At 42.4% G+C, this 26,071-nt stretch overlaps 1 protein-coding gene across 1 annotated transcript in view; it reads right to left on the reverse strand.

Annotated features, from left to right (window-relative positions):
- The window catches only part of LOC145416941 (serine-protein kinase ATM-like), a 505,436-nt gene that overhangs the window by 172,418 nt on the left and 306,947 nt on the right, over positions 1-26,071 (reverse strand). Inside the window, exon 36 of the mRNA XM_080285796.1 lies at positions 15,185-15,303. Coding sequence (XP_080141922.1) covers positions 15,185-15,303 — 119 coding nt within the window. The remainder of the gene's footprint in view (positions 1-15,184; positions 15,304-26,071) is intronic.

The raw sequence follows: 26,071 nt of genomic DNA on the forward strand, positions 1-26,071 counted from the left end.
GCTGAGGGATGTAGTTTTGGACTCCTATTTTCATAAAAATCACTGAATTTTCTATACATAATATTTAAACCTTGTCCTCTAAGCTCATTTTCCCAATCTATTTCTAAGAAGTATATACTTCTTCAGGTCATGATAGTTGCCCTTTTTGGAGTTTGGACTATTTTTGAGACTCTCATTACTGTTAACTATGTCTTATCCAATCCTGAAGTTGCAATTTAATATCACAAGGTTGCTTTTGCCGAACAGAGGGTGATACATTATATTTTCAGTATCATTTTCTTGCCTAGTAAATATATGATCTAGTACTGATGGATCATCATGTCCTCTTTTCCTGGTGTTTTCCTATACATGCTGTGTTAGGAAAACCTCCTGCACAAGATCCAGGAACTTTTGATCCCAACAGCTTTCATGGTTTCTTACATCTAGAGTATTCTAATTTATATTTGTACTGAAATATGAAGTTAATATAATTCTTTCATATTTCTCTTCCATTCTATGTAGTAATGTTCATAAACTTTTAATTGTACTTTCTGCCAGGTCTTGAGATATGCCTCTTTCCCAAGTGTTTGTTTTGGGTGGCATGTATAAATATCTATCTATCTATCTATTGCCAGACGCCTCAATCCCGTTTGGGGTGGCCACAAACAAATCGCCTTCAAGTCACCCTGTCCCCCGCCATTTCACTGCCCTGCTCCCAACTCACACACCCCTCTCTCATATACCTCTCCACCCCATCCCTCCATCTCATCTTCGGCCTCCCCCTCCCTCTTCCCCCCTCCACCTCACTCACATACACTCTCTTCGTCAGTCTCTCACCCTCCAGCCTCTCCACATGGCCAAACCACCTCAGTGTGTTCCTCATAACGCTTCGTATCACATCCACATCCACACCACAACGCTCCTTTATATCCTCATTCGTCAGCCTGTCTCTCCATGTGACTCCACAGGCTCCCCTTAAATAACTCATTTCCACTGCTCTCACTCTTGACTTGTGTCCTTCCAACAACGTCCAAGCTTCACTTCCATACATTAGCGTTGGTATCACAAAACTGTCATGTAGTAATTTTTTTACTTCCATGCTCACTTCCCTGTTTCTTATCACTGCTTTCAAAGAACCAGCAACCTTTCTTCCCTGCTGTACCCTTTCAAGCACTTCACCCTCCAAACCTCCATCCTTACTCATCACACTAACCAAGTACTTAAACGTACTCACATTTTCCAATTCCTCACCATCCAACCTCGCTGTACATTCACTGACTTCACCTCTCTCAAAGACCATCACTTTACTCTTCCCTACATTCACCCCCAGATTCCGTTTCTTACACTCTCCCAAACTCATCCACCAAGCCTTGCAGCTCCCCTTCGTCTTCACTCAACAACACAGTATCATCTGCAAACAACAGTACAGGGAGTATCCAAACACTATCCTCTCTCACCAGGGCCACTCCAACATCCACTACCCTACCTTGTACCTCTTTTATTACCCCATCCATGTACAGATTGAACAACCATGGAGACATGACACATCCCTGTTTTAACCCATCCTTCAAAGAGAAAAATTCACTTAGTTCACCATCCACACGCACTGCAGCCTTAGCACCATCATACATACTCTTCACAGCATTCAACAACTTCCCATCTACTCCATATATAAATATGCCACAATTAATATCCCTTCAGATGTGTTAATCTCCAAAGCAATAAGTTCTATTGGTGTGGGTATATTTATTTTTTTTTCTTTGACTTGTAGATTTTTCTTTGTTAGGATTATAATTCCTCCTCCCTTTCTTAAATTTCTCTCTTCTCCATATTACTCTAAGTTTAGGGTATTGTTTGATATCTTTGGGGTTAATTTTCTTCCAGTTAGGCAAAAAATACAGTATGTGGTTCCTTTTCTTTGGTATACTGTGTGTGTGTGTGTGTGTGTGTGTGTGTGTGTGTGTGTGTGTGTGTGTGTGTGTGTGTGTATTTACCTAACTGTATTTTCCTAATTGTGATATACAGGAAATGAGCTACGCTCGTGGGGTTCCGTCTCTGTTTCTCAATAAGTCATATTTAGCTTTAAACTCGTTTAAGTTTTTAGACTGGACGATCTCTTTGTCCAGGCTATTCCACAGGTCTATACATCTATAAGGAAAACTATATTTCTTGATATCCTTCAAGCAGCTTGGTTTCTTGAGTTTCATTCCGTGTCCTCTTGTTACTCTCTCATCCCATAAAAACAGACATTCTTTGCCAATTTAGTCTACTCCCACCATGGTTCTGAACACTGCAATCATGTCTACTCTCTTTCTCCTTTCTTCTAAGGAAAGCAAATCCAGCTTTTCCAACCTCTCTCTGTACGACAGATCTGCCAGATTGGGGACCATTTTATTTGCTGTTCTTTGTATTCTCTCAATCTTGTTTATATCTTTCTTTTTGTAAGGGAACCACACTACTGCTGCATATTCTAACCTGGGGCAAATCATGGCCACTATCAATTTTTTCATCATCTCCCCATCCACATAATGAAAAGCTACTCTTATATTAGTCAGGAGTTTATAAGTCTCCCAAAATGCTTTGTTAATGTGTTTTTCAGGTAACAAACTGTCCTGGACCACCACTCCCAAATCTTTCACTTCTCTCGCTTTTGTGATTGGTTCATTACCCAACAAATAATTCAATGATGGCCTCTTGGTACTTTAACCCATTCCCAGTATTTTACATTTCTTTGCATTAAATTCATTTCCCACATCCGACTCCAATCATGTATCCTATCCAGATCCTCCTGCAGCATTTCACAATCCTCCTCAACATCTACCTTCCTCAAGATCTTTCCACCATCAACAAACAGACTTCCATAACTGTTCACTCCATCTACCATATCTCTATCTACCGATCTATTGCCAGACGCCTCAATCCCGTTTGGGGTGGCCACAAACAAATCGCCTCCAAGTCGCCCTGTCCCCCGCCATTTCACTGCCCTGCTCCCAACTCACACCCCCTTCTTTCATATACCTCTCCACCCCATCCCTCCATCTCATCCTCGGCCTCCCCCTCCCTCTTCCTCCCTCCACCTCACTCACATACACTCTCTTCGTCAGTCTTTCACCCTCCAGCCTCTCCACATGGCCAAACCACCTCAGTGTGTTCCTCATAACGCTTCCTATCACATCCACATCCACACCACAACGCTCCTTTATATCCTCATTCGTCAGCCTGTCTCTCCATGTGACTCCACAGGCTCCTCTTAAATAACTCATTTCCACTGCTCTCACTCTTGACTTGTGTCCTTCCAACAACGTCCAAGCTTCACTTCCATACGTTAGAGTTGGTATCACAATACTGTCATGTAGTAACTTTCTCACTTCCATGCTCACTTCCCTGTTTCTTATAACTGCTTTCAAAGAACCAGCAACCTTTCTTCCCTGCTGTACCCTTTCAAGCACTTCACCCTCCAAACCTCCATCCTTACTCATCACACTACCCAAGTACTTAAACGAACTCACATTTTCCAATTCCTCACCATCCAACCTCACTGTACATTCACTGACTTCACCTCTCTCAAAGACCATCACTTTACTCTTCCCTACATTCACCCCCAGATTCCACCTCTTACACACTCTCCCAAACTCATCCACCAAGCTCCGCAGCTCCCCTCTGTCTTCACTCAACAACACGGTATCATCTGCAAACAACAGTACAGGGAGTTTCCAAACACTATCCTCTCTCACCAGGGCCACTCCAACATCTACTACCCTACCTTGTATCTTTTTTATTACCCCATCCATGTACAGATTGAACAACCATGGAGACATGACACATCCCTGTTTCAACCCAACTTTCAAAGAGAAAAATTCACTTAGTTCACCAGACTGCAGCCTTAGCACCATCGTACATACTCTTCACAGTATTCAACAACTTCCCCTCTACTCCATATATTCTTAACACTTTCCACAATCCTTGTCTGTCCACCCTGTCATATCTATCTACCTATCTATCTATAGCCCAACGCCCTAATCCCGCAAAGGGTGGCCACAGACAAAACGCCTCCAAGTCGCCCTGTCACCCACCATTTGACTACCCTCCCCCCAACCCACCCACCCCCTCCCTCATATACTTCTCAACTCCATCCCTCCACCTCATCCTCGGTCTACCTCTCCCTCTCCCTCCCTCCACCTCACCTACATACACCCTCTTAGTCAGTCTTTCATTCTCCATTCTCTTCACATGTCCAAACCACCTCAGTGTATTTCTCCTAATCTTTTCAACCACATCCACATCCACCCCACAGCATTCCTTCACTTCTTCATTCTTCAACCTGTCCCTCCACGTCACTCCACATGCTCCTCTCAAGTAACTCATTTCCACAGCTCTTGCTCTTGACTTGTTCCCCTCTTGCAAGGTCCATGCCTCACTTCCATACGTCAGGCTAGGGATCACAATACTATCATGCAGTGACTTCTTAATTTCCATACTCACCTCCCTATTTCTCATCACTGCTTTCAGTGTACCAACAACCTTCCTTCCCTGCTGTACCCTTTCACGCACTTCATCCCCCAAAGTTCCATCCTTACTCATCACACTACCCAAGTACTTGAATGCACTTACATTCACCATATCCTCACCATCCAACCTCACTGCACACTCTGTGACTTCATTCCTCTCAAACACCATAACTTTACTATTCTTTACATTAACTTTCAGATTCCTCCGCCTACACACTGTCCCAAATTCATTCACCAAACCTTGCGACTCCCATTCATCTTCACTCAACAGTACTGTATCATCAGCAAACAGCAACACCGGAAGCTTCCAAATCTCACCCTCATTCATATGGTAGAATAGTCATTGATATGGTTAGGCATATGACAGAGGAGCTAGTTGGAGAAGAACAAGGGGGATTTAGGAAGGGAAAAGGGTGTGTAGATCAGATATTTGTTCTAAGATGTTTAGTGGAGAAGTATCTAGAGAAGGGAAGGAAAGTGTATGCTGCCTTCATGGACTTGGAGAAAGCTTATGACAGAATAGATAGGCAAGGTATGTGGAAGGTATTAAGAATATATGGAGTGGAGGGGAAATTGTTGAGTGCTGTGAAGAGTATGTACGAGGGAGCTAGGCCTATGGTGCGAGTGGATGGTGAGCTGAGTGAGTTCTTTGATCTCAATGTGGGACTGAAACAGGGGTGTGTGATGTCTCCATGGCTGTTTAATATATATATGGATGGGGTTGTAAAGGAGATGCAAGGTAGGGCAGTGGATGTGGGGCTGGCCCTAATGAATGAGGGTGAGATTTGGAAGCTTCCGGTGTTGCTGTTTGCTGATGATACAGTATTGTTGAGTGAAGATGAATGGGAGTTGCAAGGTTTGGTGAATGAATTTGGGACAATGTGTAAGAGGAGGAAGCTGAAAGTTAATGTAAACAAAAGTAAAGTTATGGTGTTTGAGAGGAACGAAGTCACAGAGTGTACAGTGAGGTTGGATGGTGAGGATATGGAGAATGTGAGTGCATTCAAGTACTTGGGTAGTGTGATGAGTAAGGATGGAACTTTGGGGGATGAAGTGCGTGAAAGGGTACAGCAGGGAAGAAAGGTTGTTGGTACACTGAAAGCCGTGATGAGAAATAGGGAGGTGAGTATGGAAGTTAAGAAGTCACTGCATGATGGTATTGTGATCCCTACCCTGACGTATGGAAGCGAGGCGTGGACCTTGCAAGAGGGGAACAAGTCAAGAGTGAGAGCAGTGGAAATGAGTTACTTGAGAGGAGCATGTGGAGTGACGTGGAGGGACAGGTTGACGAATGAAGAAGTGAAGGAACGTTGTGGGGTAGATGTGGATGTGGTTGAAAAGATTAGGAGAAATACACTGAGGTGGTTTGGACATGTGGAGAGAATGGAGAATGAAAGACTGACTAAGAGGGTGTATGTAGGTGAGGTGGAGGGAGGGAGAGGGAGGGGTAGACCGAGGATGAGGTGGAGGGATGGAGTTGAGAGGTATATGAGGGAGGGGGGGTGAGTTGGGGGGAGGGTAGTCAATTGGTGGGTGACAGAGTGACTTGGAGGCGTTTTGTCTGCGGCCACCCTTTGCGGGATTAGGGCGTCGGGCTATAGATAGATAGATAGATAGATAGATTCATTAGAGGCACCCCCACATCCAATGCCCTACCCTGCACCTCCTTTACAACCCCATCCATGTATATATTAAATAGCCATGGAGACATCACACAACCCTGTTTCAGTCCCATATTGAGATCAAAGAACTCACTCAGCTCACCATCCACTCGCACCGTAGGCCTAGCTCCCTCGTACATACTCTTCACAGCACTCAACAATTTCCCATCTACTCCATATATTCTTTATACCTTCCACATACCTTGCCTATCTATTCTGTCATATGCTTTCTCCAAATCCATGAAAGCCGCATACAACTTCTTTCCCTTCTCTAGAAACTTTTCCACAAAAGATCTAAGAATGAATATCTGATCTACACAACCTCTTCCCTTCCTAAAGCCTCCCTGTTCTTCTCCAACTAATTTCTCTGTTCTTTCTCTAACTCTGTCAATAAGTATCCTACCATACACTTTTCCTATTATACTAAGAAGACAAATGCCCCTATGATTACCACACACTTCTTTTTCCCCTTTTCCTTTGTACAAGGGAATAATTATACCTGACTTCCAATCCTCCGGGACTCTACCTTCCTCCCAGGCCAATCTGCACATCTTCCACATCCATTCTACTACTATCTCTCCCCCATGCTTCAGCATTTCACCACACACTCCATCAATTCCTGGGCCTTTCCCCGATTTAACTTTCTTCATTGCTTCCACAACTTCTCTCCTACTGATTTCTTCCTGTCTTCTCACCTCTCTCCTTCTCCCAGCCATTCCCCAGCCACTTACACTCGCATTACTTCCAGCCTCTATGTTCAACAATTCCTTAAAGTGTTCTCTCCATCTGCTCACTTTTTCTCCCTTCTCCACTAGTAATCTACCATTTTTATCTTTCACTCCCCTGCTAACTTCACTTCCACCCTGTCTTACTCTTTTCACCTCTTTCCAGAACATTTTCTTACAGTCCCTCCACTTTACACTCAAATTCCTTCCAAATTCCTCATCCACTCTCTTCTTACTCTCTCTTACTAATCTTTTCACCTCTCTCTTTCTCTCTACATATAACTCTCTCTTCCGCCTCTCAACTTCTTCCACACCCCTATTTCTCAACCATTCAGTGTATGCTTTCTTCTTTTGTGCCACAGCCTGTCTCACCTCTTCAGTCCACCATGCTGTTCCTTGCACCCCCCTCCGTCTTCTCTTCCTTCCACACGCCACATCACATGCTGCACATATTTCTTCTGTAAATATCCTACGCACACCTTCCACATCTCCCATCTGCTCCAATTCATATTTGCCCAATCGTTCCTCCACTTCTCTCTTATACTCTGCGTTTTTCTCATCCTCTTGTAACCTTTCCACTCTCCTTGCAACTACTCCTTCCTCTCGTCTTTCCCTGCTTCTATTCCTCCATCTTACTTGAATCCTAATTCTGGCCACCACCAAGTAGTGGTCAAAAAGTCCACTCCCCCAACCTCTATAAGCTCTTGCATCCATTACACATCTTCGCATCATTTCATCCACACACACATAATCAATCATTGCCTACCATATCATTTACATAAACCAGGAACATTACTAACGCCAACACCGAGCCCTGGGGGACTCCACTTGTTACTTCCCTCCATCCAGACATCCTATCCTTTATTACTGTCCTCATTTGTCTGTACCAACACCGAGCCCTGGGGGACTCCACTTGTTACTTCCCTCCATCCAGACATCCTATCCTTTATTACTGTCCTCATTTGTCTGTCTCTCAAAAAGTCTCTCATCCATTCTGGGAGGTTCCCCTTCAGTCTTCCTATATGCTCTAGTTTCCACATAAGTCTCTTGTGAGGTACCTTGTCAAAGGCCTTCTCCAAATCTAAATACACACAATCCACCCAACCATCTCTCTCCTGTAGCACGTCAATCACTCGAGTAAAAACTCAACAAGTTGGAAACACATGACCTTTCACTTCTAAATCCAAACTGACTATCAGGCAAAATATTCATCTCTTCCAGATACTGTACTTTATCCATCTATCTTTCAGTTTTCTTTCACACAATTTTGCGACCATGCTGGTTAGGGACACTTGTCTATAATTCAGGGGTTCTTCCCTGTTTCCTCCCTTATAAATTGGTACCACATTTGCCCTCTTCCATTCTTGAGGCACTTTCCCCTCTTCCAAAGAACACACAATTAAACTGTGAATCTCATCCGCCAATTGTTTTCTGCATTCCTTCAGTACCCAATTAGAGATTCCATCTGGTCCTGGGGCTTTCCTTACATCTTGAGTTTCCAGTAATTTATACACTTCCTGTACTTCCACTTCTATATCTTTTATCACTACATCTCTAGTCACCCCATCCTCTTCCACAAACTCCTTTTCATTAGTGAAAACTGATTGGAAACATTTGTTCATTATTTCTGCTTGCATTGCTGCATCTTTATAGACCTTTCCTTCTACTTTCAGTTTGGTGATTCCTTCCTTTTGTTTCAGCTTGCCATTGACAAATCCATACAACAATTTGGGTTCATTCATACATTTGTCTATTATACCTTTTTCAAAATTCCTTTCTTCCTCTCTACGTATTCTTGTGTAGTAATTTCTAGTTCTTTTATATTCTTCCTTTGTTCTGTTGTTACTCTCTTTCTCCAATTGTTCCATGCCGTGTCTCTCTCTTTTTTTGCTATCATACACCTTCTATTAAACCACTCCTTTTTTCTGTTTTCTTTCCACTTTACTCTTGGCACAAATTTTTCCACTCCCAAATTATAGAAGCCTAGAAAAATATCCCATTTCCTCTGTATCTCTCTTGTTTCTCGGAATTTTCTCCAATCTGCATTTTCGATAAATTTTCTCAATCCTGTAAAGTCTGCTTTCCCAAAGTTGTATCTTCCCTGCCTATAAAGCTCATCTCTTAGCTCCACGTTCCCTGTTATCATCTGGAACTCAATGACCACATGATCACATTTTCCAATAGGACCCAGATATTTCAAGGACTCTATTACATCGATTCTCTGGTAAACAGTAAGTCTAGTCTTGATGGTGTTACCTCACCTCGGAACCGTGTCTCTTCTTTGACCCATTGCGTCATCACTCTGTTCATTGTAAAAAAAAAAATTTGGTTTTAAGCCAGATATCCCCGATGGGCTAAGGCGTTGCCCCTGGGTAGAGGACTTTTGGAGTGGAGCGTGTAGCATTTTATGACCGGATCCCCTTCCTGATGTCTACCAATGACCCTTGGGTGGATTCGATCCTCTGACCCTTCGGTCAGAGCGGAGCGCTCTAACCCACTAAGCCACGGCTGCTACATTTAATAAAGTAGTGCCCCACAAATCTCCGCTGCCTCCTGAGTCCCATTCCTCCCAGTTGACCTCTTTACAATTGAAGTCACCCATTAAAATTATATTGTTACTTTTCTCAATCATTTTCTGTAAATAGCTAGCCATATCTGACAACATTTCCTGGTATTCATCATCACTCCATGCTCTTGTCTTAGGGGTAACATATACTACTGCCATATCTCTCTTGCTATTCTCTCCAGTTTCTAATTTCATATTTATCACTTCGGCCCTGCCTTCTCCCATTTCCATGGTATCTACATTTATGTTTTTCTTCACTGCTATCATCACTCCTCCTCCCGTTTTTTCTTTTCTGTCTCTTCTCCACAGTTTGTACTGTATTTACCATCTTCCATATGAACATCAATATCTTCTCTTATTTGGTCTCTACAAAGCACATAACATCAGGTTCATGTACCCTAAAAAAATTGTTGATTTCTAGCCTTGCCGATATTAAACCATCAACATTAGTATATGCCACCTTCCAATTATTTTTGATGTTTTCTATACTCTCTTTCTCCTTCTCTCCACCGGTACCACTTCCTTAATTTCTGATCCATGACTCTCCAATAAAACACTATCTTCTCTTCCTGCATTCTCTGTTTGTTTTTTACCATTGCTTCCTTTACTAATTCCTTTATTTTAGTTCTTTCTTCCTCATTTGCATCTCTCCTTATCCAAACATTTTTTAACCCTTCCTTGTCTGATAATTTCCACGTTCTACTGATAATTTCATTAACTGCTGCCTGAGACTAAAACTTAACCTTCAATGGCCTTGCCCCTCCTTCCTCGTACTTTCCTAACCTAAACACCTCTTCAGTCTCTTCTTGAGCTTTGTTGTTTTCCTCCATGACTACTGATATTAATTCTTTAACCTTGCTCAGTTCTTCTCTTTCTCTTTCTGATCATCTTGTCATACGTTTTTCTTACCTCCTGAAATTATTACATATTTTTTCTTATCTGCTACATCCCTAACTAAAGATTCTCTACTTCTCAGCACCCTAACCACTTCCCTCTCCACCTTTTCCTTGCTTTGTTGTTCTATAATCTCTTTCAAATTTACATTTTCCTCTTCCTGAATTTTCTTCCACCCCTTATGTTGCTCCTTGATTTCTTTAATATGCTCGTCCTGTATTCTTGATTTGGATTCATACTCATCTAGTTTGCTTTTTCATCCTGTCTCTTTCTTCTTCCAACCTCTTATTCTCCCTCTTGAGCTGTTTTATTTCATTTGATGCTGATTCGTTACTCACTTTCAATTCTGTGACTTCCCTTTCTTGCTCTACACTGCGTGTGCAAACTTTTTCCAGTTTACTTCGTAGAGCTATGATCTCTCTCTCTTGCTCTTGGGTTCGTTCCTGTAACTCTCTAATTACTACCCACACCTTTTTAATTTCCTGGACATTCCTCTCCGCTGTTTTCTCTATTCCAGCTACTCTTGTTTGGTTCAACATAGTACGTACTTGCATTTCCCACATCGTCTTTGAAGAAGCCCTCGAATTCCTTTTCATCGTATGTAAACATAGCTCCGTCGCCCTCCGCCATTGTGCAACCATATGGAATCTTTCAATTTCCACTGTATCTTGTACTCTTTGACCGAAACTTGCTTTTTTTTTATGTTATTGACCGACGGGACCCTCACTCACGCACTCATTTACATAATCACAATAGGCTGGTCTCCTTATTCGCCGCTGATTTAGCGATTATTTCTGCACGATCCAGGAAGAGCTCCGTCTCTGTCGACGACCTGTGTGTGTGTGCACGCGCGCATGCATGCGTACGTGCGTGTGTGCGTGCATGTGTGTGTGTGTGTGTACGGACATCACACTGGTTAGTGTTTCCAACGCATCCATTCTTTTATCGAACGAAATTCGTTACATGAACATAACATTTGGGCAGCCCAGGATGGTCATTAAAACCGAAATTAGTTAAAAAAGGGTTCCACATATCTAGGGTTGTACAGGGCAATTACATCTATGTGGATCTTACAAGATGCCGCGCTTTTGATAGATTCTGGGTTACACAGTGTCATCACTGTCAAGGCTTTGGTCATACATTTGAGAGATGTTCTAGGAAAAGTGATGAACCTAAATGCGTCTTTTGTGCTGGAGCCCATAAATCTAAGGACTGTAGTAACAGAAATTCTCCCAAATGCATCAACTGCTCCTCTTTAAGAAATCAAGATGCTAATTCAATGTCACAGTCGGTTGCCCATTTTGCATCAAGTAGAGAATGTCCAATTATGATTTCTCATAGGAATAGATTGATTGAAAACACCAATTTTGACCATTCAAAAAACTGACTATGTCCCTCTTGAACCAGTTAAGGATGGGTCTTTTAAATATTCGTTCCATCCGTAATAAGAACGACTATATTAATGAAACCCTAAATCAGTACGAGCTTGACATTTTGTGCTTGACTGAAACCCGGTTGTATGAGTCTGATATCGAAATTATTCGTAATGCTTTGCCTAAGACACATTCTATTATTAGCATTCCCAGGCCTGCTGCTGACTAACCAGAAGGAGGCGTAGCACTCATCTACTCGGCAGCACTTGCAAACATTTCTCTCATTGATACAGACCTGACCCCATCTTCATTTGAATTTATGGAAGTATTAATAAATTTCCATCAGAATACCATTAGAATTGCAACTGTCTATTGACCAGGTCATCCGGGCAGAGATCGAAGTTCTATGGAGGAGTTTGGGCAGTTTCTTGAAGGGTTTTCTCTTAAACCTGGAGGACTTCTTGTTTGTGGTGATTTTAATTATTGGGTTGACAGTCCAGAGTCAAAACCATTTTCTTCAGAATTCCTTGAGTTGATCACCCAGAACAATTTTTTCAATCATGTGAGTAATCCAACTCATGTCTCAGGACATGTCCTTGACTTGATCTTGTCCCCTGTTGGTTGCAGGCATGTATCAGATGTGGAGGTTGACTCATTTGACCCACTCATCTCTGATCATGCTCTGATCACTCTTAGTTTTGATGTCCCAAAATCCCCTTCATATAAAAAGGTCATCAGGTTCAGAAATTACAACAATGTTGACCGCCAGCTGATGCGTTTTGAAATTGATCAACGTTTAAACTCCATCAATTCTTCAAGTCTTTCTTCTGGTGAATTGGTTGATATTTACAACAACGAGCTCAGGTCAATTTTTGACCATTATCGTCCTGAGGTAGTAAAAACAATCACTGTACGTGATAATTCTCCGTGGTATGGTCCATCCATTAATTCTTTGCGTAGACAACGTAGAAGGGCAGAACGTAAGTGGCGCTTGCACCGGACCGAAGTAACTCGTTTGCGTTATGTTTTTGCGAGAAAAGAAGTCGTTCACACTGTAAAAGCCCAAAAGGCTAGGTATTATCAAAATAAAGTTGATTCATGTGGTGGTGATCAAGAAAAACTGTCTGCAGTTGTGAACAATTTGGTTGGTCGGAGGAATGTAATTGTTAAACCAACTTCTGTATCTGATGCCCAATTGGCTTCTGATTTCGCTTCATTTTTTACAAGTAAGATATCTCGCATAAGAAGTGATTTAGATAGCAGTTCTCCTAGTGAAGCGTACTCAGTTGACTTCCAGCCACGGTGCACCGGGGATCATTTGCTCTCAACATTTCATCAGCTGGATGTAAACAAAGTCAAATGTTACATCAGAGAACTTAATAAAACATTTTGCTCACTCGATCCGTGTAACATGTCACAACTGCCTGATGTGTATGAGCACACTGCAGACTTTATCTGCAACATAATAAATAGATGCTTCTTAGAAAGTAATTTTGTGCAGTCTGAGAAACGTGCTTTGCTTAGGCCTCTAATTAAGAAACCTGGCCTTGATGTCGAGAGCATGACAAATTATCGTCCCGTCTCTAACCTGTCTTTTTTATCCAAGATTACTGAGCAGGCCATACTCGATCAACTCTTACCACTACTGGAACACAACAGAGTTGTTCCTGTTGTTCAATCAGCATACAGAAAATACCATTCAACTGAAACTGCACTAACAAGGATTCAGAGTGACTAGGTGGCAAACACTTGTAGTGGGATGTCCTCTCTCCTAGTTCTGTTGGATCTGTCTGCAGCTTTTGATACAGTAGATTATAAACTATTGTTGGATGATCTGTATTTTTATGGCATTCGTGATAGTGCCCTTTTGCTCCTTAAGTCGTATCTGTCGGACAGATCTCAGAGAGTGGTTGTTGATTACGCTAGCTCTGATTCTGCTCCTCTTCTATTTGGAGTCCCTCAAGGATCAGTTTTGGGTCCAATTCTATTTACTATCTACACAAGTAGTTTATCGTCTCTACTTGATGCTCATGATGTGTCCTATCATTTTTATGCTGATGACACCCAGCTCTATGTTAAGATGTCAGATATCAACGATACAAAGACAAAGTTTGAATCTCTAATGTCTGATATTAAGATGTGGATGGCTAAGAGGAAACTTAAGCTGAATGATGGAAAAACTGAGATCATCATCATCAGAGGAAACAGAAGGGGTGACGACACTGACAATGCCCTGGCTTTAAACATTGGCGTGTCAGAGCTGCATCCAGTCAGTTCTGTTCGAAATCTGGGTGTTTATTTTAATTCTAAGTTAAAGTACAAGGAACATATTAATCACGTTGTAAGAGGGTGTAACTTGCATATCAGAAATCTGTACTCTGTGAGAAAATTCCTAAATAGACGGTACCTCTTAACATTGGTCCATGCAGTGGTCTTGTCTCGTGTTGATTATTGTAATTCACTGTGGGTTGGTCTTCCAAATAATATACTAACAAAAGTTCAGTCTGTGTTGAACAGGGCAGCACGGCTTATCTTTGGTCTCCCCCCGAGAACCTCAACTACCCCGTTTTCTGATTGAGTTGCATTGGTTACCAGTAAAGGCTAGAATTGAATTTAAACTGTGTCTTATTACATTCAAGGTTTTTAAGTTTGGTAAACCGAAGTATCTTGCTGAATTGTTAAAACTCCCATTGACACGTCCGGGTGTGATGTTACGCAGTGAAAATGATTCCTTGCGTCTTGATGAGCCAGGAGCCATTCACCAGTCATCTTTCTCTGATCGTTCTTTTGCATATAGAGCCCCTAGATTATATAACAGATTGCCATTGTCCATAAGACAACTCTCTACTGTTGAATCCTTTAAGAGACAGCTGAAAGCCTTTCTTTTTTCAAAATGCTATGACCTGGAGAGAGGTACTATGACGGATGATTACAGGGTTTACTTATTGCCACTTTCATGTATATACGATGTAGCTTGTATTGTATACAAGAAATGTCACAATTCTTGTAATTGTAAAAATAATGTATGTGTGTAGAGCACTAGTGAATTCCCAAAAGGAAGAACTGGTGCTTTTGAGAAACAAAAGGCCAGATTATTATTACAGTACAGTATTATTATTATTACTTAAATGCAGTCATATTTTCCATTTCCTGATTATGGCAAAAAATGCTGACCCAGAACAAGAGATTACTGCTACAATATAGTGCTAGTCATGAAGAAGTGCTCGGAAAAAAGAGCTGTAGCACTGTTTTAACCTGTTACTCAGCTACAGGAAACTGGCTACAACAAGATGAAAATCTCCACCCGGTTAAAGTGAAAGAACTATACTTATTTACGTCTAAGCCTACCATTTCAATTAAAACAACACGAAGATGGAACTTTTATACAACATAATATAACATACAAAATACACAACAAAACAGTGAAACTGTGAATATGAAGGGCTGACTGTACAGTAATGTCTTTTGGTTAACTTACAGTGAAGGTGAAGGAACAGTAGTGCTGATAATTGAGCACCACAGTAGTGAGCTGCCTGAGCAACATGCAGGTAGTTGAGGTTCAGCCATCGATTCCTCTCAAATGGTGTCACTTTCCCCCTGAGGGCCACAAAGAATAATTGGTTAGTTTCCATATACTGTGTCTTCAGCACCAATGAACTGTGTTTTTTTGGTAACATTTCAACAAATAACTCAAGTCAAATGACCACCCCTTATGGGATTATGGCATCTGGCAAGAGATAGATAGATAGAGTTCATTTACATGGGTGTGGGAAAGATTCAAGATTGCCAGAAAATGTGGAGAGGAATGGTAGACCGCTCAATGTTTGGCAATACTCACTCCACTTCCTCTAGTTTTTCCACACACACACACACACACACACACACACACACACACACACAAATCCTTTCATGGTAAAGCTGAAACATATTCATATAATTTATGAAGACTCCAACATGCTTGCATCCATCAGCCTTGGTCATCCAGTGGCAGCTCTCCACACTGCTCGATCTCTGGCAGCCTACCTATAATGCATACATTTGTTTCATTTTGTTTAGTGTCAAGATTTCACTATGATGGTTTACCCTAAAGAATAAGAGAATGGGAATTATAGTACAATATTTATATATAAAACCACATTTGGGTGGGTTTTTTTTTTTTTTTTTTTTTTTTTTTTTGAGGTTATGATTGTTAATGTTCGTTTATTATAAAACAAGTATTCAAATTATGGGTCTGAATTGTTATTGCGTATATTTGTATGGAATATTTTTCCCTGATGTGACGTCAGTTTTCCAGAGCGCGCCACCAGAGGTGATGAGAGGCCCTGGAAGGCAACAGCTGGGAGAGTAGTGCAGGTCTCACCACAGACAGGATTACCACCAGGAGTGGAGAGTGTCGGCGAAGCAGCTGTGTGTTGACGAGGATATTGTCGGTGTACAGTGCATCTGAAGTGGGATCGGTGCACAGTGGAGTTAATTTCATATTTGTGACTGTGATTTCAAGTATTTTGCCATGTAACTAGTGACTAAAGGGAGCCGTCACACACAGCTTGCCAGCCAGATATATTCCATATGTTTCCTGAGATGGAGTCTCTGTTCGGTGGAGCCTGGACTGCTTCTCTTTAGGTTAGGTTTTTGCGCTGATTCAGGTGGGGGATTAATTGTATATAATTAGGTTAAGGAGATATTTGTAATTACATACTTGTACATGCCAAGTAAATGTCGGATATTTCATGTTCATTTTCTATACCTGGGTCTGCAAGCCTTCCTACACTGTCAAACATGACATTTAGAAAGGCTCCAACATGCTTGCATGCGTCGACCATCATCACCTAATGGCAGTTCTCCATGCTGCTCGATCTCTGGCAGCCTCCCTGTTCAGTCCCTTATCCCTGAGGTCATACTTAATGGCCTTGACCCAGGGTTTTTTTGGTCTACCTCCTGCAACCCTAACCCTAACGTTAACATAACTCACTTTCTGTACCCAAGTATCATCCCCCATCCTCTCCACATGCTCCAGTCATCTCAATCTACCTCTCCTCATCACAACACCAATACGCTCCAGTCCCATCCTACCATGTAACTCTTCCTCGTAAACCTAGTACCCCCAGGCATTGCATTCAACGATGCATTGCACATCCACCTAATCACTGTCATTTCTGTAGGTATGAGTCTGTGAATATCCTCTTCCTTTATTTCCCAGGTTTCACTACCATACAGCATTACACTCCAAACACATGCTGCATACAAAAATCCCTCAGCAAGGAGGAAGAGCCCTCTCAATGTCAGGAGAGGCAACAGCTCCCTGAACTTCTTCCAATCACTCCTCACTCTAGCCACAGAGCTAGCTCCAGCCCCACTTCCAGCACATAAAATGTCTCCCAAATAACAAAACTCTTCCACATACTCAAGACTCACCAGCAAGATCAAGCCTTTCATGCCTGACATTTTCCCTATGCTCTCCCCGACACATTGCACACATGAAATCAGATTACCTCACAGGCTACCTTCAATACCACTACATCTCTTATACAACCACTTATCACAAACACTGCACAAGATGGAATTACTTCCCATGCCCTTGTGGCAAACTGCACATGGCCACTCTCCCTCTTCTTTGACTGTACCACCACCAACCCTAGATATCATCACTTTTGTTTCATCTGCCTTTACCCTTAAGCCCTTGTGCCCCGTACCATCTCTCCACTTCCTAAATCTTTCCTCTACCTCTCTTTTATTCTCTGCAATCAACACCAAATCATCAGCATACAACATCTCCTATGGGAGTCCGCTTCTGAAGTCAAGTGAGAGGGCTTCAAGTACCACGATAAACAACATGGGACTCAAAACAGACCCCTGATGCACACCAACATTCACGGAAAAGTCATCACTTAAATCTCCATTCACTCTTACCTGGGTGCGAGCACCCACGTACACAGTCATAACCACTTTAACAATCCACTCCTCAATCCCAAGCTTTCTCATTGCCCACTTCACCACCTCCCTAGGGACTCCATCAAACACCTTCTCCTAATCAACAAAAACAATGTACAATATAGATCTCTTTTCTTTCCTATATATTTCCTGAAGCTGTCAAATAATGAATATGGCATCAGCAGTCTCTGTCTGGCATAAACTCAAACTGCATTTCATCAAATTCACTCTTTCTCTAATCATACCTTCTAGAACTCTCTCCATAATCTTCATTATCTGGTCCAGAAGTTTTATGCCTAAACTGCATCTCATCAATATTCACTCTTACTCTAATCATACCTTCTAGAACCATCTCCATTATCTGGTCCAAAATTTTTCCTCTTTCCACAGCATCGCCCTTCCCCTTGTACACATTTACAATCACACTCTTCAGCCAATCATCTGGGACAACACACTTATATACAATCATAATTATCCAGTCAGTAACTAACCCCAATCCTATATCTCCTGAGGTCTTCAGCATTTCAGCAGTCAAACCAGACACACCTGCCTTTTTCCCCACCTGCATCCTGCCTATTGCACTGCTCATAGTAACAGCATCAATCGAGGCCAAGGGCCAAACACTGGATATGCTGACTCCAAACCTTCCCCGTCCCTGTCAAACTCCTCATTCAGCAATCGATCATAATGCTTTCTCTAGGCATCTTTAACATCCCCACTGTTCACCACTATCTTTCCTTCATCATCTTCACACAATTTTCACCTATAATATCCCTGCTTTCCCTCTTCATCTGATTTGCCACTTTAACCTCTCCGTGACAATGGGTCAGGAAATCATCAGGACCCACAAGCTGGCCCTGGTTCTGATTTTTCAAGTTTCAAAAATTGACCCTTTTTCTTGGCAAACTGAAGAGAAACATGTGGTGCACCAGGCAATGCAATTTTCAGCTGCCTAGACCCATCCTGTGCTTTGCAATGAAGTGCATAAATATTTGTGAAATGACTACATACATGCCAGTGAAAACTAAGCAGAGGAGTAAAAAAAAACATCACACTAAGAAATATCCATATTTTCACCCACCAAAACTTCAAAGGTGCTGAAATGGTTTGAAATGACTAGATATCTGTATTAGGAACAAACTCAGTACATAATATGGGAGGTTTCATAATAAAAATTCATTATTATGAATTTTTTCATATTTTTTTTTACGTTTACTGTGATTAAGCAAGTGTCGAGTTATTTCTGTTGTGGGTGGTTTAGTTGTGTCCAAAGAGAGGCAAGAAACGATATTTTTAGACTCTAGCCAGATAAGGGTCCTCTTTTGCATGTACAGGCTGAACCACAGTGGCTAAAATTGGATACAACTCATGACCAGCACTTTGCACGAGGGATTTATAGTGTGAAGGGAAGATGAGAGTTTTCTATCTATCTATCTATCTATCTATTGCCAAACGCCTCAATCCCGTTTGGGGTGGCCACAAACAAATCGCCTCCAAGTCGCCCTGTCCCCCGCCATTTCACTGCCCTGCTCCCAACTCACACCCCCCTCTCTCATATACCTCTCCACCCCATCCCTCCATCTCATCCTCGGCCTCCCACTCCCTCTTCCCCCGTCCACCTCACTCACATACACTCTCTTCGTCAGTCTTTCACCCTCCATCCTCTCCACATGGCCAAACCACCTCAGTGTGTTTCTCATAACGCTTCCTATCACATCCACATCCACACAACAACGCTCCTTTATATCCTCATTCGTCAGCCTGTCTCTCCACGTGACTCCACAGGCTCCTCTTAAATAACTCATCTCCACTGCTCTCACTCTTGACTTGTGTCCTTCCAACAATGTCCAAGCTTCACTTCCGTACGTTAGAGTTGGTATCACAATACTGTCATGTAGTAACTTTTTCACTTCCATGCTCACTTCCCTGTTTCTTATCACTGCTTTCAAAGAACCAGCAACCTTTCTTCCCTGCTGCACCCTTTCAAGCACTTCACCCTCCAAACCTCCATCCTTACTCATCACACTACCCAAGTACTTAAACGTACTCACATTTTCCAATTCCTCACCATCCAACCTTGCTGTACATTCACTAACTTCACCTCTCTCAAAGACCATCACTTTACTCTTCCCTACATTCACCCCCAGATTCCGTTTCTTACACACTCTCTCAAACTCATCCACCAAGCCCTGCAGCTCCCCTTCGTCTTCACTCAACAACACAGTATCATCTGCAAACAACAGTACAGGGAGTTTCCAAACACTGTCCTCTCTCACCAGGGCCACTCCAACATCCACTACCCTACCTTGTATCTCTTTTATTACCCCATCCATGTACAGATTGAACAACCATGGAGACATGACACATCCCTGTTTCAACCCAACTTTCAAAGAGAAAAATTCACTTAGTTCACCGTCCACACGCACTGCAGCCTTCGCACCATCGTACATACTCTTCACAGCATTCAACAACTTCCCATCTACTCCATATATTCTTAACACTTTCCACAATCCTTGTCTATCCACCCTGTCATATGCTTTCTCCAAATCCATGAAAGCCGCATACAACTTCTTTCCCTTCTATAGAAACTTTTCCACTAAAGATCTAAGAATGAATATCTGATCTACACAACCTCTTCCCTTCCTAAAGCCTCCCTGTTCTTCTCCAACTAATTTCTCTGTTCTTTCTCTAACTCTGTCTATAAGTATCCTACCATACACTTTTCCTATTATACTAAGAAGACAAATGCCCCTATGATTACCACACACTTCTTTTTCCCCTTTTCCTTTGTACAAGGGAATAATTATACCTGACTTCCAATCCTCCGGGACTCTGCCTTCCTCCCAGGCCAATCTGCACATCTTCCACATCCATTCTACAACTATCTCTCCCCCATGCTTCAGCATTTCACCACACACTCCATCAATTCCTGGGGCTTTCCCCGATTTAACTTTCTTCATTGCTTCCACAACTTCTATTCTACTGATTTCTTCCTGTCTTCTCACCTCCCTCCTTCTCCCAGCCATTCCCCAGCCACTTATACTCGCATTACTTCCATCCTCTACGTTCAACAATTCCTTAAAGTGTTCTCTCCATCCGCTCACTTTTTCTCCCTTCTCCACTAGTAATCTACCATTTTTATCTTTCACTCCCCTGCTAACTTCACTTCCACCCTGTCTTACTCTTTTCACTTCTCTCCAGAACATTTTCTTACAGTCCCTCCACTTTACACTCAAATTCCTTCCAAATTCCTCATCCACTCTCTTCTTACTCTCTCTTACTAATCTTTTCACCTCTCTCTTTCTTTCCACATATAACTCTCTCTTCCACCTCTCAACTTCTTCCACGCCCCTATTTCTCATCCATTCATTGTATGCTTTCTTCTTTTGTGCCACAGCCTGTTTCACCTCTTCAGTCCACCACGCTGTTCCTTGCACCCCCCTCCGTCTTCTCTTCTCTCCACACACCACATCATGTGCTGCACATATTTCTTCTGTAAATATCTTACACACACCTTCCACGTCTCCCATCTGCTCCAATTCATATTTGCCCAATCGTTCCTCCACTTCTCTCTTATATTCTGCCTTTTTCTCATCCTCTTGTAACCTTTCCACTCTCCTTGCAACTACTCCTTCCTCTCGTCTTTCCCTTCTTCTATTCCTCCATCTTACTTGCATTCTAATTCTGGCCACCACCAAGTAGTGGTCAGAAAGTCCACTCCCCCAACCTCTATACACTCTTGCATCCTTTACACATCTTCGCATCCTTTCATCGACACACACATAATCAATCATTGCCTTCCTTTCATTCAGTTCACCACCCACCCTTCTCATCACTCGCCATGTATACTTGTGGATCATTTTATGCCTGAAGAGGGTATTGGCTCTCACCAACCCCCTCCCAGCACAAATGTCCACTAACGCACTCCCATTCTCATCTATCTCAGCAGGCACACCCCACTCACCAACTATTCCATCCACCTTCACATTCCCAACTTTACCATTCATATCACCAATCAAAAACACTCTCTCATTCCTTCCAAACTTCTCCATGCACACTTCCACATTTGTCCAGAACTCTTCTCTCACTCTTCTAGCACGATCTTGCGTTGGTGCATACACACACACAATCGCCCACATTTGTATTCCAACTTTCAACTTTACCCACACGATCCTTGACCCAACTGATCCATACTGTCTTATGCTCTTCTTCCATCTTTTACTCACAACTATACATACTCCTTCCTTTGCCCTCTCATTCTCACCTACTCCTGCACATATACCCCATCCATACTCCCATTCTCTCACACTTTCTCCTCTCCATTTTGTTTCAGTTATTCCACATACATCCACTTTTGCACCCTCAAGCACCTGGACAATCTCTCTCTCTCTTTCACCTCATCATTCGCTCCTCTTACATTCCATGTACTCATTACCAAGTCCTTTGTCCGGTCCTGGGTCGTCATTGTTTGGTCAGTCCTTGTCCGAGGCTTCTTGTTTGTTTTTTTAGTTAGTTGTTTTCCGGGGAGGGGCACTAACCCTCCGCCAACCCTTTTAGTCGTCTTTTACAACAAGCAGGGATACTGGGGGAGTTTACATCCATATATTCATCATGAGAACACCTCATATGTTGCTGAAATGCTTGTGCAAAACAAGAAATATGTAAAATGAACAAATTCACTTAATAATATGTGTATTTATAAATCAATCTGAGCACTCCAATCGGACTGAGCCGGTGCAGGTTTATATCCAGGGGCTGTTTTGGATTTTATGGCTCACGTAATGCCACTCAAGGATGGGCGAGGCTGGTCACTCTCATTTTAAATGTCAGGACCAACTTGCTTAGCCCTGGGCTCCTATGCTCCTCAAGGGGCAACATTGGATTAGATGATCTATTATCTGTCTATTGCCAGATGCCTTAATCCCATAAGGGGTGGCCACAAACAAATTGCCTCCATGTCGCCCTGTTCTCCGCTACTTCAATGCCCTGCTCCCAGCTCACACTCCCTTCTCTCATATACTTTTCCACTCCATCCCTCTATCTCATCCTTGGCCTCCCCCTCCCTCTCCCCCCCTCCACCTCTCCTCATCACTCTCTCACTCTCCATCTTCTCCACATGGCCAAACCACCTCAATGTGTTTCTGTTAACATTTCCTATCACATCCACATCCATACCACAATGCTCCTTCATTTCCTCATTCGTCAGTCTGTCTCTCCATGTGACTCCATATGCTCCTCTCAAATAACTCATTTCGACTGCTCTCACTCTTGAACTTGTGCCCCTCCAACAAGATCCAAGCTTCACTTCCATACATTAGAGTTGGTATCACAATACTGTACTGTCATGCAGTAATCTTGCACGAGGGAATTAGTGTGAAGGGAAGCAAAAGGGAAGGTTTTCCTCCCCCCCCCCCTTTTTTTTTTTAATGCAAAGAAGAAGGAACCAAAGGCCAGAAGCCCGCAAAACAGTTCCTTCCAAGGAAAAACAAAAACAATACAAAAGAGAGCCAAACTCAAGATCCATTCATTTCAAGATCCCTGGACACACTGCATTTGAAAGAAGAGATCATAGAACGTAGGAAATACAGACAGAGAGAGACAGTTCCAGAGTTGACCTGTTGCATAAATAAAGGACTAGGAGTAACAGTTAACTCTTGCATTAGAGAGTTGGACAGAAAAGGGACGAGAGTTTGCTGCTAGATGGGTGCTACGAACCAGTCGTAGGGGTGGAGGGATGCAAGCAGACAGTTCAGAGGAGCAATGACCATGGAAATAGCGATAGAAAAGATAAAGAGGCAACAGTGCGGCAAAGAGACAGGTTGAAGGGAGCCAGTAGGAAGAGCAGAGTTAATAAGACGAAATGCCTTTGACTCCACCCTATTAACCCCTTAACCGGGGGGATGTTGGAAGTGTGCCGTGCGCGTCCTGCAAGGATAATCGCACTCCGACTGACATTTTAAAAATATTTGCCAAAAATCAGTTATTAGTCCTAGAATATTATAATTACATAAGCATATGGCACATACCTTCAGCTTTCTCCTGGGATGTTGTTGAGCCTTCATCGACTACCGTAGGACTTGCGGAGACTTCTGAAGTTGGGTAACGAAGTCTCCACTTTACACTTCACGATACCCCGTAATATGGTTACCACTACCTGATATTATAACTACAAACACTATTCTACGAATTCAGGTAGTTTGGAATCCATATTCCAAAAAAAAACACACACACACACACACACACACACACACTGTGAAAGCAACGTAAATTACGAGCACATATGAGCTTTCCACTCACGCTCATTCCCCGATGGTGTTCTGAGGCGGAGCCGTCATTTATTATTCATAAACACACTCACACTTTATATTCCTAGTGCTTTATTACACTTATTTATATATACAGTATTTATCCAAAAGTTTCTTTCAGTATTAGTAGTTTATTTTCACTCCAGGCATTCACTTTCTCATTCAGAAAACTAGCATAGAGAGCGAAAGTTTTCACTTGCACTTTCATTACTCCAAGTATTTATACACGCTAGAGCAAAGCTTTCACTTTCATTACTCCAAGTATTTATACTCATATTCTTATATTACTAACTATTTACATTCTCTATTTTATTTACATTAATTACATTTCTATTTTATTTACACTATGTTATGCACTGTCACTTCCAGTAACTTATAAAATTTTCCACAGTTCAGTTATATTAACATTCATTGCTTTCACTTGCTATTTACACATTATTTGCATTTCCACTTGCACTGTTTTAGAGTAACTAGAAAGATCGTAGTCACTGTCCATCATTATCATTGACAAAGTAGCCAGTTCACGTTCCACAGCAGTCACTTAGCCTTTTACCCCTTCCCGCATGAGGTTTAGTAGGGTAGAGGTCACAGGGCCCTTTTCATGGGGGCTAAGGACAGGCACGAATCGGACATGGTTTCATCTTGAAAGACGACAGTAAACTGAATGATGTGGCCTAGGGGCAGGGAAGGGTTGACAATGTCAGCATGGTGACAGCTGCTAATTTATATGCTATAAAATGATTGGTAGGAAATCTAGACAATACAAAATAAATTAGGTAGTTCCAGGTGAATGTAAATATTACTTAGGCTTCTCCCTTCCTTTCTTATATATATTTTTGTCATGAGAATAGGTCATACGGCATATTTCAAGGGTAAATAAACTGGGAAAATTAGCGAACGAGTGCACGTGGGGTGTTGCCAGGTGATAATTATCCCATTCCAGACATATGGCAGTATCAATTACTTTTTCTCTTTCTTTTATATATTATTATGTATAAGAATAGGGCATAGAGCACATTTCAATGGATAAAATGAGTGGAAAAATCCATCCAGGATTTGTGTAGCGCAGGGCAGCTGGGCAGGCAGGAGAAGAGGGTAATGGAGGGGAGGTAAGGAGGGGAGTCAAGGACAGGGGGGAAAAAGGTTAAATTGTCAACAGTTGATGGGGGTGCAGATGACATTAGCAGAACTGAGTATAGCTGGACACTGGTAGTACTGATAGATGATACAAGGCACCACTTGAAAGCCCGGGCGAATTCAAAATAACACAGAATCACAAAAGTGACGCCCCACGGTATGATCCCTTGCTCCCGAGCATCACGAGTGTGACGCCCCGCAGTTAAGGGGTTAAGAAGAGCTGTATGTGGGGAGCCTCCCCACACGAGAGTTGTATTCCATACAGGGGCGAATAACTCCCGTGTATAAACTCAACAACTGTGCAGGGGTAAAGAAGGTATGGAGTCAGCTTAGCACACCTAATCTCTTGGAAGCAGATTTTACCAGAGATGTAATATGATCTTTCCAAGATAAATCCCGAGTGAATGAAACCCCAAGCATGTTCAAGAATGATGCTGGATTGAGCTGGATATTATTAAACTTCAGTGGATACTCCTGTGGAAGATTTTGTCGGGTTGACAGTTGTGGTAGGTGGGGGCGCTCACCATCCACTCACTCAATGTAGTGCTGCTCTCGGGTGTCTGCCCTTTCCTCTCCTCCATCCTTCTTTCCTTCCATCTTCTTCTTTCTTTCCTTCAGTCTTTCCTCATCCTTCTGCCTACAGGTGACTTTACATTCCCTCTTCTGTCTTTCTTACCTTCATTCTTTCCTCTTCCTTCTGCCTGTGGGCGACTCTACACTGAGTGACAAGACAAATGGTTTCCTGTACACCAGGAAACCATTTAGTACGCTGGGTGGTAACATATAACCAAATTTTGGCGCCTGGTGGTTAAGTGGGTAATTAAGGTGCTCCAATCAGATTGAGCCGGTGAAGGTTTACATCCAAGGGATGGTTGGGGTTTATTGCTCACGTAATGCCATTCAGGGATGAGTGAGGCTGGTCACTCTCATCTTAAATGTCAGGACCAACTTGCCTAGCCCCGGGCTCCTACGCTCCTCATGAGGCAATGTAG

This window comes from Coenobita brevimanus, chromosome 108 (assembly GCF_032717465.1).
Source record: "Coenobita brevimanus isolate Jiangsu-jjx chromosome 108, ASM3271746v2, whole genome shotgun sequence".
NCBI classification, from domain to species: domain Eukaryota; kingdom Metazoa; phylum Arthropoda; class Malacostraca; order Decapoda; family Coenobitidae; genus Coenobita; species Coenobita brevimanus.